General features: G+C 51.3%; 1 protein-coding gene across 1 annotated transcript; it reads right to left on the reverse strand.

Annotated features, from left to right (window-relative positions):
- Window positions 1-1,346: 1,346 nt before the first annotated feature.
- Window positions 1,347-16,097, reverse strand: BSG (basigin (Ok blood group)). Its single transcript, XM_069790652.1, has 9 exons — window positions 15,959-16,097; window positions 10,802-11,149; window positions 9,042-9,198; window positions 7,124-7,212; window positions 6,506-6,633; window positions 6,012-6,285; window positions 3,517-3,541; window positions 3,121-3,191; window positions 1,347-2,504 (listed from the first exon to the last, which is right to left on the reverse strand). Exons 1-8 carry the CDS (start codon window positions 16,044-16,046, stop codon window positions 3,134-3,136), a joined length of 1,167 nt encoding a protein of 388 aa, XP_069646753.1. The 5' UTR covers window positions 16,047-16,097; the 3' UTR covers window positions 1,347-2,504; window positions 3,121-3,133.
- Between the last annotated feature and the right edge of the window lie 294 nt (window positions 16,098-16,391).

A 16,391-nucleotide genomic window follows, 5' to 3' on the forward strand; every position in this document is an offset into this window, starting at 1 on the left:
ACTGCCAGACCTGTCCGCCACCACAGCGCAGCCAGCAGCTCTCTGGGCACAGCCCTGAAGTCAGAGCCACGCTCCCCAATTATCCCTTCCCAGGCAGGCAGAAGTGTTTGGCTACAGGGCAAGGCCACAAGGCCACGGCTGTTACTCACCAGGATCAGGGCAGGCAGGGCTTGGGCAGGCAGAGGCACCTCTGGAGCTGGGAGCACATGGGGATTCCACTCCAACCCATGGCTGCTGCTGCCTCGCCCCAGGGGCAGGAAGGCTGGCAGCAGGACCCCCACCACATCATCCGTCCTCTCCACAGGGCACCACACTGCACACAAAGGCAGCAAAGGCCTCACACCTTTGCTCTCCCCCATGGGAAAGAGCAGGGAAAAAGAAAAAGTAACTGCTTAGAGAAGCAGGAGACATGCCAACAGCACGTCCTGCAAGGGCTCCTGTAGGTTGGGGCTGATTCTTGACCTCACAGCCAGCCACAAGATACTGAGGAACTGTGCAGCAGAGCAAGGTGACGCCTGTCCCCAGACAAAGAAGTGTGCCGCAGCAACCAGGGCTTCTCCGAGCCCCACAGAGCAGGGAGCACCACTCATCTCCCCTCACAAAGGCTTCAACACCTCTCAAGCTGCAAATACTTGGTGATTAAAGCACAGTCAGAGCTGGCACTGAACTGTGAGACACAGCATTGTGTCCTACAGCCCGAGGAGCCAGAAATGAGTCAGCAGTGTTCTGGTTTTAGCTGGGATAGAGTTAATTTTCTTTCTAGTAGCTGGTATAGTGTTATGTTTTGGATTTAGTATGAGAATAATGTTGGTAACACACTGATGTTTTCAGCTGTTGCCAAAGACTGTTTATACGAACTCACTTCTCATGCCCAGCCAGCAAGAAGGCTGGAAGGGCACAAGAAGTTGGGAGGGGACACAGCCAGGGCAGCTAATATTCCATACCATCATGCCTACTATATAAACCTGGGGGAGTTGGCCTTGCAAGGGGGCAGCAGATCACCGCTCAGAAACTAACTGGGCATCAGTCAGTGAGTGGTGAGCAATTGCATTGTGCATTACTTGTTTTGTATATTCCAATTCTTTTATTATTGTAATTTTATTATCATTATTATTTTCTTCCTTTCTGTCCTACTAAACTCCTCAACTTACAAGTTCTTATCTCAACCCATGAGTTTTACTCCCCCCTCCCCGATTCTCTCCCCCATCCCACTGGGTAGAGGGGAAGTGAGTGAGCAGCTGTGTGGTGCTTAGTTGCTGGCTAGGGTTAAACCACAACAGCAAGGTCGGGCAACCCAGGGGCCAGTCAGTAGGGAAGAGAACAGAGTCCAACCAAAGATGGGAAAAAAAAGAGAGGAATCATCTTTATTTGTGAAGTGTGTTAACAGATGGAACAGTTCAATGCTACCCAGCAATAAAAAGTATTAGGCTCCACTGAGCACTTGTCTGCTCTCAGGCTCCTATGTCACACAAACATCACGATGGCTCAAGCATAAGAACACATGCTGTTAAATCGCGCCCCCCCCCCCCCCAGCACCACAGCCCCTGTTCACTCTGCCCCTATCCTCCACTGTAGCAACTTGAGAACAGATACTAATAACCCATGAAATAAGTTAACAGCAATCACACTTATCCAGTGTCCAGCTCCAACACTGCCTCCTGGTTGCCTGTTCAAGAGTAACCAAGAACAGCTCTGGAAGAGCTGACTGGGAATCGCCTGACACAGTATGTCACTTGCATGCGGGTCTGGGTGATGCAGCACACGCTGAGGAACAAGCCCTTCACTCACTCCTCCCCAGGAGCTGCACCAGCAGATGTGTCTCATAGCCCTGCCCAAGTGGCTTACAGGACACATACTGCTTCCACACTAGGGAAAGGTGCAGCCTTGCTCCAGGTGATGCACTGGGAAATACACAGAACTACCTTCTTAAACCCTTTGGTCAGATTGGGTCATCTCCAGATGGTCACCAAAGCAGTTTCTCCCCAACCCATACAAACAGGGCAGGACAACAGACCTGCTGGGAACACAGGCCATGCCAGCCACGTCCAGTGGAGCAGCACACAAGGAACTGCACATTTCACTGCATGTTCAGGTCTGTCATCCACAGGTCTGTCATCCACAGCTCTGTGAGTGGTCTCAAACACTGAGGTGGGACAAGGAGGGCATTTCAGAATGGCCCTACCCAACACACCCTGTTCTTCCCAGAGTTAAGAAAAAAGTTGTACTCCCACCCACCCACTCTGTATCAACATAAAGAAACCTAGGACACAGACAGCCAGTGACCTAGACTACCAGAAATAAGGGATTTACATTTACAGGTAGAAAAACCCTCCCACAACTCTTTTTAAAAAAAAAAAGTGTATTTTAGATTCTACAACTTAAGTTTCTTTAGAAAGTGAAGTAACTGAATCGCAAGAACACACTAGAATATTTCATGGTGCTATTTTACCAAAAAATTAGAAGAAAACAAAATTGTCCAGACAAGTTCTTCATCTACACGTCACCTGGCATGAGAGAAAGAAAAGCCAGTTAGATAACCCAGTTGTACCAGTAAGGCTGCACTGTGCTAGAGGGGGTTGATGGAGCAGTACAGGACAAAGGCTGCCCTTCAGTAAAGCTGTGGGCTAGGACTCATCTCCTGCTCAAGTCCAGGGCAGGAATTATCAGGCAGTCCTGACTTTCCCATGCTTTAGAGCCCCACAGTAGGGTCCAACACTTTCTTCTCCCTCTCCCTTTGTCTGTCTGGGCAGGAGCCAGACACACTGCTGTCCCCACACAGTTCCAGCAGCTTTGGCAGGTTCCTACCAGGCTACTAGTGGCCTGTACTTGAGCTTCACAGTAACATGTGTTCCATCCCCACCTCCCCAGACCCTGCAGTATGATGTTGGGCCACAAGAGCCTCTGCCTGCATGGATGCTTCTGCTTCTTCCAGAGAAGCTTTGCAGATGCAGATACTGCAGCCAGGCAAGACCTCTGAGCAGCTGATAGAGAGCTCCAGCTAGACTACAGCTAGAGACAGGCGCCTCGGGCCACTGTAGGAGCCCTTCACTGTGAGGAGGTGAAGAGCCTGGCACAGCAGCTACTCTCAGCCGCAACTCTGCCATCAGGAATGGCACTCACCTGGCCTCCACTCTTAGTTAGCATTTCTCTGGCGGACATTCTTGTCCTTGTGGTTTGTGGCATTGCTCTTCCTGGAAAGAAAAAAGGGGCAGTGAGGAAAGAAAAAGCACAAAGCCCCACCCTACCCACTAATGTTAATTCAGGTCCAAACAGATGGTCAAGATAAGGCAAGATGAGATCAATTACCAGAAGAGTGTCAGTGTGAGACACTGGTGTCATCCCCAGTTATATGTGGTTTATACACAGGCCACATTAAATGAACCATGGTGAGAAAGTCCCCTACTCGGCAAGGTAGTGTGTTGTTGCCACACAAGCTAACTTTTATATTCAGAGCAGGTTCCGTGAATGGATGTGGTCTGCCAGTACAGGTCTGGCTAAATAGGAAAAGGTACTTACAGTGGTGCAGAACCTCCATCATCATCTTCACATTCAGGACAGCATGGAAAGAAAGAACAAACAGTGTCAGGGAAGAACATGTAAGAAGTCATCTCTGCCACCTCTAAAACTCTGGAGACTGCCTTTCAGACAGGTTACTGGGTACACTGGATGCTACAGCCTACACAGGACTGAACCCTAAAGGTCACCTTGCCCACAGGGCTCCTGTTTTGGCCAGGGCCTGCCAGAGCAGGAGGTCACTTCTTACCAGGCCACCACCACCTCCAGGTGAGTTTTAAGCTGCTTCTTGTCTAAGCTTAGACAAGGCACAAACTTAGACATAAGCTCCTGTCTAAGAAGTTGCTTCTGTTGGCACAGGGTAGGCTTGGCTCACAGGATAACCAAGCCACCACCCCCACCCCTGCCAATCAGCAGAGGTCAGGTCTGGCACCTCATAACCCCGAGACACACATAAGGCTACACCAGGAGGCCACAGAAGTAGAATTACACAGGGAAGCATCCAGGCAGCCTCTGAAGGAGCACTGCTGACTGGTAACATCTGTTTAACATTTCCACCTTATGTACCCTCAGCATACCAGCCGGTCTTCCCACTACCAGCACTTAAAACTGGAAAAGAGAGCCACAGATCCACCCAGCAAGACAGCCCAGCTGCCACTGATCTACCCACTGCTCTCACCCCTATAGCACCACCAATTCAGATGCCTCCCAGATCTGAGTACAGACTTCAACAGCAAGTAAAGGAGAATCCAAACATCCTGTTTCAGGAATGAGGCTTTAAGCATCAGCAGCAGTATGCCATTCTTCCTCCCCACACGTTTTGTGAAATCAAAATAAACACACTGCACGCCACATTCTTGCTACACTGAGAAGCACAGCTAAGAAAAGTCTCTGCCAACACATGCCAAGCCCTGGGGCCTTTCACCAGCTCCTTGCAATCTGCCACCTTCCAACAGAAGGCTCCCCATCTTCTCTTCCACAGCCCAGGCTCCCCTCAAGTGGCACTGAGTGATGAGGCCCACACTCTAAGCATTGGGACTGCCTTGGGCACCAAGATCTGCATACAGCTGGTGAGAGGACGGATGCAGAAACATGGCTGGAACTATCTTCTACTTACCATTTGACGTGGCACCCAGCAGCAGAGAAGGGAAGAGTGGAAAGATAACACCAGCAAGGATATCACACCATACACAAGCCAGACTCTGCCCATCCCAGGTAACAGGGAGCAGCCAATTCACAACCATGTACCATGGGGAACAGCATTTGTCCTAGCTGGCTCAGCAATGCCTTACTGTTACCTCCTCTCAAGACAGGCAAAGCAACAAAGACTTTTGGGGAGAGATAACCCCTTTACACCAGGGAAGTATAAAGCCACGTATGTTTGTCAAACAGGTGTGATGCTATAACCTCATCCACAAGCACTTGGGAACCTGAGCTTAAGAGCTCTAGCCAAGGAGCATCAGGACACTTCAGTACACACACCCTGTCTTCATCTGTCAAAGTATCTGCTACAGCTCTGACAGGTCAGCACTCGACATGATCTGGACCAGGCTGATGTCTGTCATCAGAAGCCAGATCACTCACACACCGGCTATAGATTTTTTTTGCTGGAAGATGCAGCTACAACACCCTTAAGACACCTGCCTTCCAGCCAGGAGTGTCAGAGGGCAAAGCATCTGCTTGTAAAACTGCCCAGAGCAGAATTCCCCAAGCCCTGTGGTCAAGGGAGGGATATTTATTTTTAGTCCCTCTGCTGCACCTCACACCACTCAGCCTACCTGATGTGCTGTTCCCTGGCAGAGGGCTAAGGGGCCTGACCCAGCAGGCAGGAAGGATAACCACCCATTTACACTTCATTGTTAACTGGATCAGATAAGGGAGGGGCAGCTGGGCTAACACAATGCAGATTCTTACTGATAAGGAAAGGGAGGAGCCTATATTTCCAGAACAGATTAAAGATAGCACTAGGCTTTGAGGAAGTCTTGGAGAGTCAGGATGTGTGGATCTGAGGACCCAAAACAGATCCATGAACAGAACCCGAATTTGGCTAAGCCTGGTCTTATGGAGCCACTGACACAGGCCCCCGATTTTGCAGCACCAGAAAAGCTCTATATTTATTCAGAAATCGGCTTCTCCAGAATGTTAGCTGCCAAAGAAAGTCCAGTCCTGGAGACACTCAAGTGAAGCACTTGAGCAAAGTGCAGGGGAACTGTTGAGACAAAGGGTCAGGCTGACCTGCACTGAATCTTATCTTGCACCAGATCCAAAGCACAGCTTGCTGAAGGACTGTCAGAAACAGTGCAATTACTTGCAACTTCATGGCTAAAGTAACCTGGTAAAGACATATCGTGGTTCTACAGGAAATGCCCTTGAGAAGCAGCCCTCAAATTAACACCCATCTGACAAAGGGAACTTCAAGTTCTCTACAAGAACATTTTGCCTGCACCCTACAAGTTACTTGGTCTCCCCATGAAGATTTAACCCCAGGCACCTCTTACCATCAAGAACCTCATCTGGCTTCCTCCTCTTCTCGTAGATGAAGATGATGGTGACAAGAACAAGGACTTCTGCCACAATACCCAGGAAGGGCCAGAGTGCTGCCAGGCGGCTGCGTACACGCAGGTTTACCGTAGCACCACCAGAGCCTTGAGAGTTGGTGGCATTGCAGTGGTAATCACCTGTATCCTCCTCAATATTCAGTTTAAGAATGCGTAATTCCGTCTTGTTGCCACTGGACTTGATAATGTATCGACCAGAACCATTGACAATGGGCTGGAGGGAGGGAGAAAGAGACAGTGCTCAGGGCAGTGCTGACATGAAGGGAGCTGCTCACTTACCATGCATGGTCCTACCACTACAGAAATCCTCCTTGCCATGGCACCGAGGAGGCTACTCTGAAATAGCTAATTCTGATGGGACGAGATCCTCCACCTCTTTGCTGGGAAGTAGGGTAGGCAGAAGGGGAGAAAGAGCATCAAACCACAGCACTTACCTCTTGACCTTTTTTGTACCAGTTCCAAGAGGTGACAGCAGGGAAAGAGGGATTCTTGCAGGTCAGCACACCTGTGTCCCCCTCATTCCCATGCTCAGACTTCTTGTATGCCATCACTTGGGGTGGAACTACAGCAAGAGAGAAAGAAAATCAGACACCTCATTATAGAAAACACTTAGAAGATTTGTACTCCCTGCAGTCCACCTAGCCAGAATCAGAGTTAAACTGAAGTCAAGTGTTTTGGGTAAGAAATACATTAGTGGGTCTATTCCCCTCACTTGCCAATTGTTTGGCACATCAAGCTGCTTCGAGAAAGGCTCATATTTGTCCACTAGGTATTATCCCTCTCCCATTATTCTTGTGGGAACATGCTCACAGCAGAAGGCTGATTCAATGCAAGGTCTAAGAGCTGACCCTACAGACACTTTAGCTGCCTGATAAAAAGGAGCTATCTCACAGAGCAAGTCTGGTAGTACGCATATAGAGTACCGCAGCCTTATTAGTAAGGGCTAGAAGCAGCTTTTCAAGAAGCTGAAAAGATACCAAAGTAAAGTGTTCAGGAGATCACAGCTTCCCCACTCCCCTCCTCAGACCCAGAAGCAAAACATAGGAAGTTACCTTCAACAAGGATTTCTCCTTTTATCACTGGGTTTGTTTTGTAGACACATTGATAGATGCCAGAGTGCTCTTCCACCTTCCCCTCAATTCTATCAAAAAACAGGATTGTCTGGTAAGCATTCAGCACAACTGACTTTTCCACAAACAGATACCAAACTCCAGACCCATGGAAACAGACATCTATAAGCATTGGCAATCTCCTCCATATGCAATTTATCCCATTCCAGTGCCAGTATTTACACTGCACCACGTACCTACAGCAATCCAAATCTTCACCCTTCTTCCCCCACACATCGAGGATAGCAGAAGAGGATTTCACATACACCAAGTCTAACATGGGCCTGTCAACTCAGTGATCACTGAGACGACCTGATATTGTGTCCCAAGTCCTGAAAACCAGCAGCTTTCACTCCCTGACCCAAAGCACTCTTGCCATCAGGGCCTCTACAAAAGGAAATAATTTAAGACCTAAACTGTTAGCTAGTATACATGAAGAAAACCAGGAGCACCAGAAAAACATTACACCATCACCAGGTGCAGCACCATATGTACACTTCAGAAACAGCCAATTCCATGCTCTTCCCTCTTCCATACAGACCCCAGGCTCATTAAGAAAAAAATAAATAAATCACACCCTACTAAGCAAAGCCAACATAATCAAGTGCAGCAAGAGAGTCCTCTAGTTAGCACAACCCAGGACACAGCCACACACCTAATGTAAGATGTCAGCCCCGCAGTTCACCTCTAAACGAGGCCAGCAAGGAGCTTAGGACAACAGATTCAGAGGAAGGCTATTCTTCCCATGCAGGAAAGTCTACTGAAACACATGGCAAAGCAGTGGCAAAGAAACACCCAGGCTGGGTTACTCTGGATTGATCCAAGCATATGGAGAACTCTCCCATTTTCCTTTTTGTAAAGCTGCTGCAATGAGATTTAGTGGATTATGCTGCACTGCAAGAAACATCTCATTCTGCAGCTTAGTAATACCCACTCGACAGAAGGGGCAGGCAAAGTTTCAGTCCCATGGCTGCACTGGGACAACAGGCTGTTTGTTAGTTCTGCTGTGCATGGCGCTTCCCACTTCCAAAAACCACTCAGCTAAGGAATTGAGGTCACACGAGGGAGGCTGGGTTATAAATACTTTAATCCTTGTTCAGCTCCCTGTTGCTATGGGGAGACAGGCACGTCGGCACTACGATACAAAAGGACATGATGCCTCTACAGCTGCTGGGTCAGTGCCAGCCAGGCCTGACTGTAATCAAAAAGGAAAGCTCGCTGCACTGTTACAATAAGGCTGGTATCCCCGCTTCTCCTCAGCTACACTCTGCAAACAGTTTCTGAGCATTGACCATAACTCACAGAACAAGCTGGGAAGCTGCCTGTAAGAACAGCTGGACTTTGGAAAGGTACATAAAACCCAAAGGCAGAGGCAACATACACTGGAGTCTCTCCTTCCACACATGGCCTCTGGGGAGCAGGGAGCTGATGTCCTGTCTGGAGCATGGGTCCCTCAAAGCTCCAGGAAAACAGCCCTAGCACACTGATGTCAGACAGTGCAGACACGGGCCAGGCAGCAGCCCCAGCCACGTCGCGTGCTGCACCTGACAAACTAACAGAGCCCAGCTGAACACCTGCATAAAAACATGAAGCAGCAGAGCTTCTGTTACTAAGAGGATATTTGTGGCACATAATTTCCTTTCTTCCTCGCCTCTGCCCCATAAAGGAGAAAATGCTGGGCCTTATCAAAGCTTTGTTTAGCTCATCTTATGTTCTAAAGTTTAAAAGCCTACATTTTCAGCAAGACTGCAAGCACTTAGCCTTGGGTTCAGCTGATAGAAAACATTAACTGCTTCTGGTAAAAAAAAAGAAACCCATCCCCTGTGTTCAGATTCTTATCTGACCTTGCCCCGACACTCACGTGTAACTGGTGGAAGTACTTGACTCCGTGTCCTCTTTAACTATCTTGTCCCCGAGCAACCACTTGTGACCCTCAATGGCAGAGGAAGGCTCAGTCATGTTGCAGCTGAGGACGCGGTTGACAGAAGCACTGTCCATAGAACTTTTGACTTCTGGACCTGTATTTGTAAATAATTCGACTGAAGTTAACATGTGGTATTCCAGAGGTCAGGTGCCTGACCAAGAACCTTTAATGCAAAAGGTTACCAAAACCCACAGCTCCTTGTCTCTATCATAGCTTTCACTTACCTTTGCAATCAGTTTCCTACCAGAACTGATGATACCAGCACAGGAGAGACTCAAAAACCAGGCGACTAGGGCCTGACTGCACCTAGCAATAACCGATGCTGACCCTGCAGCTGCTCCCACCACAAGCAGGATTCCTGCCGTGTGTTCTGGATAATTTTGAGCCTCCTGCTGTCCCTACAATGGGTGCAGCTCCAGCAGAGCCAAGTGTTCAATAAGCAATGGAAAAAGGTCATACTGTGAAGGGCAGTTACAAGAGTATGGCTCTCTGCTTTTACAAGCCGCTATAGCACTCGCTGTGCCAACACCTTCCAGAATCTGAGCAGATTTAGACCCCTCCAGGTAACATAATGGATGGCAGTCAAGACCCTCCTTTGTGAGGGGTAGCAAACAAGACCATATGCAAGCAATATGTGCATCATCTAATGCAGTCCAAGAGATTATAGTTAGATTTACTCCAGGGAGAACACACAGAACCATGACTCCAAAAGGTCCTGGGCCTCCATGTGCCAAGCAGCAGTAAATTATGCAACATGACTCAGGCATTTCTACTTTTAGGAGGCAGCCCAAGAAAACAGCTGCCATTAGCAGCACCATTATACAGCCCTGGTGGCACTATAGTTCCTACCCTTCCTCCCAATCTCAGTCTCTTGGAAGGAACAATTTTTGCACAGGGCTGACAGGCATTTTGCTTTTTCTCCTACCCAAATTCCACTGGAAGAAGGTTCTGCTGGAGTTCTATATTCCCTAGCACATTTATGCTGCAGGCTCCTATGCTGCTCTGGTAACTTCAGGATTCATGGTAAGACCTTAGCAGGCTGTTAGATTCCCTCATGCTGGCCCAGGTTTCTATTACTCAAAGCAGCCGCCTGTTAGCTCCAGAGTTCGACTGCCAGCTCTGTAAGTAGAGGGAATCTGGTCACTTCCACAGGACAAGCAACTACATTCAGTGTCACACACAGACACGGCCATTTCAAAAATGGTTGCATCTCAAGAAACTCAAAGCAGGTTTTGTGCCCCACAGCTTGTATCACTAGCAAAAAAGCGAGCTTAAAGCAAGACTGTTCACAGGAGCAGAAGCTGTACGAGCTGTAGGGAAGGGCCAGTTTGTCAGCGGTGGTTAGCGCAGAGTCTACTGCACAATCAAGACTCTCAATTCTGCAAGCCAGCACCAGGACTCGGAGGCACTCAGGAATAAGCGGTAGGTTCCACGTCTTTGGTTCCGGAAAAGGCACGGGATTGCCAAAGGACATTTGGTTGGGAAGCCACAACCCTTTTTGAGCAGGGCCATTTTGGGTCAAGTCACAGGTGGTGAGGGAGATGACAGAGGGTGGGAGTCTCTCAGTTCTACAGCTGGGGTGGGAGGGTGAGGGGAGCTTTTGGGAGCCACAGGACACGGGTGCAGGGGTGAGCATGGCAGGAGACTCAAGACACCAGTGTCCGAGCAAGTGCCAAGGCCTCGGAGTGGCCACTCACGTTCAATGACAAAAACGTTTGCCTGGGAACGGATCCACTTGACTTTGGGGCTCTTCGACAAGTGGTTGCGGTCAGGGTCGTTGCTAGCCCGGCACTCATACATGCCCGAGTCGTCACTTGTGAGGTTTGCGATGTAGATGGTACTGGTAGAGTGCAGGTTGTAGGTGGCGTTGATTTTGACACGGTCCTGCCGTGCACCATCCCAGAGCTGAGCATAGGTCTCATTTGGCTCGTTTCCCTCAAACCACCACTGGATCTCAGGGATAGGATTGCCAATTGCCTCGCAGTGCAACTCGACGCTGTCCTGAGTCAGTCTCTTTTGAGACAGCGGTGACTTTATAAAACCAGCTATGAGTTGAAGAGGTATTAGTGCAAAGTGTTAGTGCAAAGCAAGAATTCACCCTCTACAAGCAAAAAAAAAAAAATTCAGCCATTGAGAAGAGGTCACACAGAATCTTCAGATCAGTGTAGTCTTCCCTCCCTCCCCTCCACGCTCTCTGAACTCTGCCCAGCTCCGACGGGGCTGTTATTTTTAATTATTGCATCTCCAGCCAACAATGTTTCCTGTGACTCTGCTGCAAAACCAGAACATACAAACCAGCATATAGTATTTACAACCATCCAAACAAGAAACCCACAGCAGTCATGGCATCGCTTGCCTTCTGCGAGGGACGGCATTACAGCATGATGCCCACCGGGGCAGACCAAGAGCCTGCAGCACTTCCCCTGACACTCACCTGGTCCTCAAACACTTTCAGTTCAGGATGAAGACAACAACAGATTTTTGTTGCAATGGCTTATCCAGCCTCCACGGTCCCCACGCAAATTTAGCATCCCCTGTGCTCTGGCAAGGTGCTCCACGGGTCTGCCAAGGCACCCACCACACTTTGCGAGGGCAGGCTGGCAGCAGCAAGGCAGCACAACCCCTGACACGTGCTGCACTGCAGGGAGGGCAGCACCTTTGCTAGGTGGCTGCGGACGGCAGCACCCGGAGCACAGACCGAGCCCCTGCTTAGTCAGTTTTGTCAAGACAACTGTAGTGGGAAACGCATTTCATTACCTCCCTCTCACCCCAGAGGGGAACATGTCCATCCCTCCTCCCTGCACACGCCTGAGGTCAGTTGACCGTAATTCGGAGCTGGCTGGCTGGGTCGCGGGCAGCCCCCATCGCTGTGCAGTGACCAGAGGACACGGTGCACTGCTACACCTACCATACCCTTTGCTGGCCTCATCTGCCAGCCCTCGCTGCATTGCAAGGGCTGCTCTCTGCCCCGCTCCCAGGCACTCGTTTCATCACTCTGCTCACCAAGACGCCAGGCAGACACTTTTAAACACAATATTAAGATAACAATACTTTTTTTGTGGGAGGAATGTCTTGCAGTCTGCAAGATGTCACAAGCCAGTGAGGAAATGTGTAACATTCCTTGTCATACAAACAGTGAAATCAGATTTTTCATCTCAGGCAAGATAACTTTGCAGAGCTAAATTAGTAATAAACAGATTAAAAGCACGAGAAGCAGCTGCAGGCTAGAACTACGGTATTTTTCAAACTGCCCTTGCAGTAAGAGGCCAGGGGGTTCAGCTTTTGAAAACAGACAGTCCAAAGGTAGGTCCGTGAGCCACCGGACTGTGGAAAGCTGAGCTGCCAAACTTCTTTAGGCTACTGGCCAGGCGCAGCACAGCCACTGTGACCCGCAGTCCTTAGGTGTGGACAGACCGCCCGAGCCATTACAAGGCAGCAGGGAGAAGGACAGGGCCCCAGGGGAGCCATTCTTGGAAGGGGTAGGAAGGGAGGCTCTAGCAACATTGCTTCAGGAAAAGACACCATTCACAAGTCAAGGTCACTTATGTGACTCAACCTCAGTCAGATTTAAGAAGAACTAGTTAAGGTTGCAACACGTCCTTCCTGCACACCGACTGCACTTCTGATGTGCCAACAGCAGGCTTACAGGGCATCCCACATGCCAAGACAGCTTCCAAGAAATTTACTCAGTAACTAAGCACTTAAAGTGCGTCATTATATACAACCCTCCATATCTGTACCGTGACGTACACGCACAAAGGAGGTAGGTTTGGGAGCAATTTTTGGGGGTGTTTTTTTTTGCACATCTGACAATGTTTTAATAAGAAATTCTACGACCATTTTTTGTGAGCATAGAAACAAATCAGTATTACAAAACCAAGTTTGCTCAAACTCAAGAAAAATACAAGTAAGTCTGCAAGGTGAGTTTGAGTCCTAAATAAATCAGTTCCACATTTCTCAAAGGAAAAATTAGCTTTACATACTAAAGCTTTAAAAGTCTGGAAGAATAAACATGCCTGGACAAGGAAGGAGAGATCTGACCCTCATCTGAGACCAAGACTCTTTCAGAAGGCTGATACTGATTTTAAAAAAGTAGGAGGCAACAGGGGTCCCAAAAGATGTATGGGGGTATCAGCTGTAAGCAACTTTCTCATACACTGAGTTGCACTTCTAGAACAACTGACCTGTGTGCCAGATGGATTTTTCTTACACCACAGGCCTGTGATTAAACATTCCCAACCACCTAATTTTGAAAAGTCACAGAACTAACTACAGCACTTGTCAAAGCCTGTCCCATTTTAACTACAGCCTGATTTAAAATGGGAGATAGTAAAGATCAAGGTGGGGTTTTTTGTTTGGTTTGGTTTTTTTAAACAGATACAAGGTGATTATCATATGCTGACAAAATAAGCTGTTGCAAGGTTATTTGCTCTGAGTTAGAGGGCACTTCAGGCAGTTCAGACAGGCTAAAAAGCTTCAGCAAGCAGTAACGACAGCAAGTACCATTTGCATTCACATGGGATTAATATCCCCTCTCCTCCCCAACACAAAGCAGACCAGGCAATCAAAGTGTTGGGCACTCAAGGTTGCGGAAAGCGCCTGCCGAGCCCAGGGGCATACAAGCACAGCCAGCATCAACCCACTGGAATCAGAGCTGCTCAAATGTTTTCCAAATGGTGACAGGCTGCAAGTTGAAATGGGCTCACAAAAACAAGACGCCTCTTCACAGAGCTGGGCTAGACACTTCTCTTGGGCACAGTGCAGTATCTGATCAAGCTGGACAGTGGTGAAGGCAGACAAGAGCAGATAACGTTCTCCCGAGTCACCTTCAAACTAAAAACAACCTCTCCCCCGAGCAGAGGGAGGAGTCGTCATGGTGTAAACTGTGTCTGCACACCCAGGGCAGCCGAGCCTGGCAGGAGCCTGCAGCGGCCCACAGGGCTCGCTCTCCTCCCTGGCATGACCTTTGTTTCTTGGCCTTGGAAGGGGATTGATGAGGCTGTGATGCTTTTTTCTGTTTTCACTAACAGCTATAAAATCTACTCTCCCCTTAATTTTTGCATAACCAGGCAGTCACTACACAAGCAGGTCAAAGACAAGTGCTTTCAGCCAGGGTACCTCCTCCTGAGGGCACAGAGTCCATGCACACACCTACCTACCCTGCAGCCAGCCATTCTACATGGTGAGCTACCAGAAGTTGGGACACTGCAGTTTACAAGGACCATCTCTCATGGAGGCTGCTCCATAATGGCAAATCTGAACACTGATGAGAGGTAAACCCCCTTACTTCCAGCCCCCTACTCTGCTTACTTGAAGAATCAGCATCGTTAGACACCAAGCCCAGGAGCCCCACAGCCAGGGCAGGGCACACGAGTTACACAATGGAGGGGCTGGCGGAGCAGCTCTTCCTTCAGAGGCTTTTCAGGCCACGGATAGAAACAGCCTTCTCCATATCTCACTGGCATCAATCCCTTAGAGAAGGGATTGCTCACCGCAGGCCCCTGCGGCGCTCAGTGTGGCACAGGGAGCGGGAAGCAGCCGACAAGGGCAGTTTCAGGTTAGTTTATGAAACTCACATTCTACCTGCCAAGTGTGAAGTTTAGAAGAATGCTCTCCCCTGCGCTCCTCTTCTGCAGCATTAAAATGTAGCTCTGCCGCAAGGAAATATTGGAGCAGACGCTTCTGTCACTACCCCTGGATTTTTCAGAATCCTCCCACTCTTCTGCCTTCAGTCTTTGGGTTTGGCTCTACTACACTACAGTAAGTCTGATACCACAAACAGGCTACAGATTTTTTAGTACCTGACATGCTAAACAGCCAGGAACGACTTTACCATCAGCACCTCCTGCACCAGGTCTGAATCAGAGACCAGAGTGTCCTCCGGGCAAAACACCACTGTGTTTGCCGAGGCAGCCTGCTCACCTGCGGCTCTGAACACACCGATCAGCCAGGCTCCTTTGACACTAGCTCAAGAAGCGAGAAAACGACATGTCAGAGCAATGGCGCACCCCGGGTGGTTTGGGGTTGTGCTTTTAAGTACCCAACAACAGGCTACCGTAATTCCCAGCACCGCATCCAGCTTCCAGCTGCACACCATGAACAGCCAGAGACCAAGAGCAGGCTTTGCTTCCTCATGAGGGGATTATCAACTTAAGCATCATGTGAACGTCTCGAAGGTTTAAAGCCCAGCGAGCTGTTACCACTCATAAGCCCTGGAAACGGGCGAAGTGGCCGCCAGGAAGGAAGGGCCCCGCGCTGGCTAAGGGGAAGCTGAGCCAGCTCCCCGGGGAGCCCCGGCGGCCTTCACCCTCCGGCCCCTGAAGGGACCGGCCAGCGCGGGCCGCCACTCGGGAGGGGCGGGCCCGGGGACCGACACCGAGCCCAGCCCAGCGGCGGGACGGCCCCGGCCCCGCTCCCCGCGGATGCGGCGCAGCTTTGGGGCGCGACCCCGCCCGCCCCGCCCCGGCCCCGCCCCGGCCCCACCCGCCGCGCGACGTGCCTCGCCGCAGGGCGCCCGCGCGGCCGCCCGCTCGGCTCCAGCGCCGCCGCCCCCCTGGCGCCGCCGCCCCAGCCCGCCGCGCGGCCCCGCAGCCCCCCGCCGCCGAGCCCAGGACCCCCCCCCACAACCCCGGCCGCAGCCGAGAGCCGCCCCGGGGAGCCGGTGTGTCCCCCCCCGAGCCCCACCGGCCCCGCGGAGCCGGCCCACACCCCCCGCCGGCCGCCGCAGAGACCCCCCCCAGAGCCCCCCTCCCGACCTGAGCCGCCCCCCCCCCACCTCAGGGCCCGCCGGCGTAAAGCCACCCGAGCCCCTCCGGCCCAGCCGAGCCCGCCCGCCCGCCCCCGCCGTCCCATACTTGTCCCCGCGACGCCGGCGGCCAGCCCGCCGAGGAGAAGCACCGCCAGGAAACCGCACGGCCCGACCGCGCCCGCCGCCGCCGCCATCTCCGCTCACGCTCCACGCCGCGCCGCGCCGCCCGCTATAAGCGCCGCGCCGGGTCACGGAGGCGGGGGCGGGCCCGGGGCGGGCGGCGCCCCCCTCGGCCTTCCCGACGGCCAATGGCGACGCCGCTCCGGCAAGCTGGCCCGCCCGCGCGGCCCGGCTCGGCCAATCAGAGAGGAAGAGCTGATAGGGCGCCCTTCTCCCTCCCGTCCCCCGCGGGGAGAGCCGGTTCGGGCCGGTCCCGCCGCAGCCACGCCCACCAGCCGGGAGGGCAGCCAATGGCGAGGCGAGGCGCGGAGAGGCGGGCGGCGGCGGCCGAGCTGCCGCGGCGCCCGGGGCCGCCCCCG

The sequence above is a fragment of the Haliaeetus albicilla genome, chromosome 8 (genome assembly GCF_947461875.1).
Source record: "Haliaeetus albicilla chromosome 8, bHalAlb1.1, whole genome shotgun sequence".
Taxonomy (NCBI): domain Eukaryota; kingdom Metazoa; phylum Chordata; class Aves; order Accipitriformes; family Accipitridae; genus Haliaeetus; species Haliaeetus albicilla.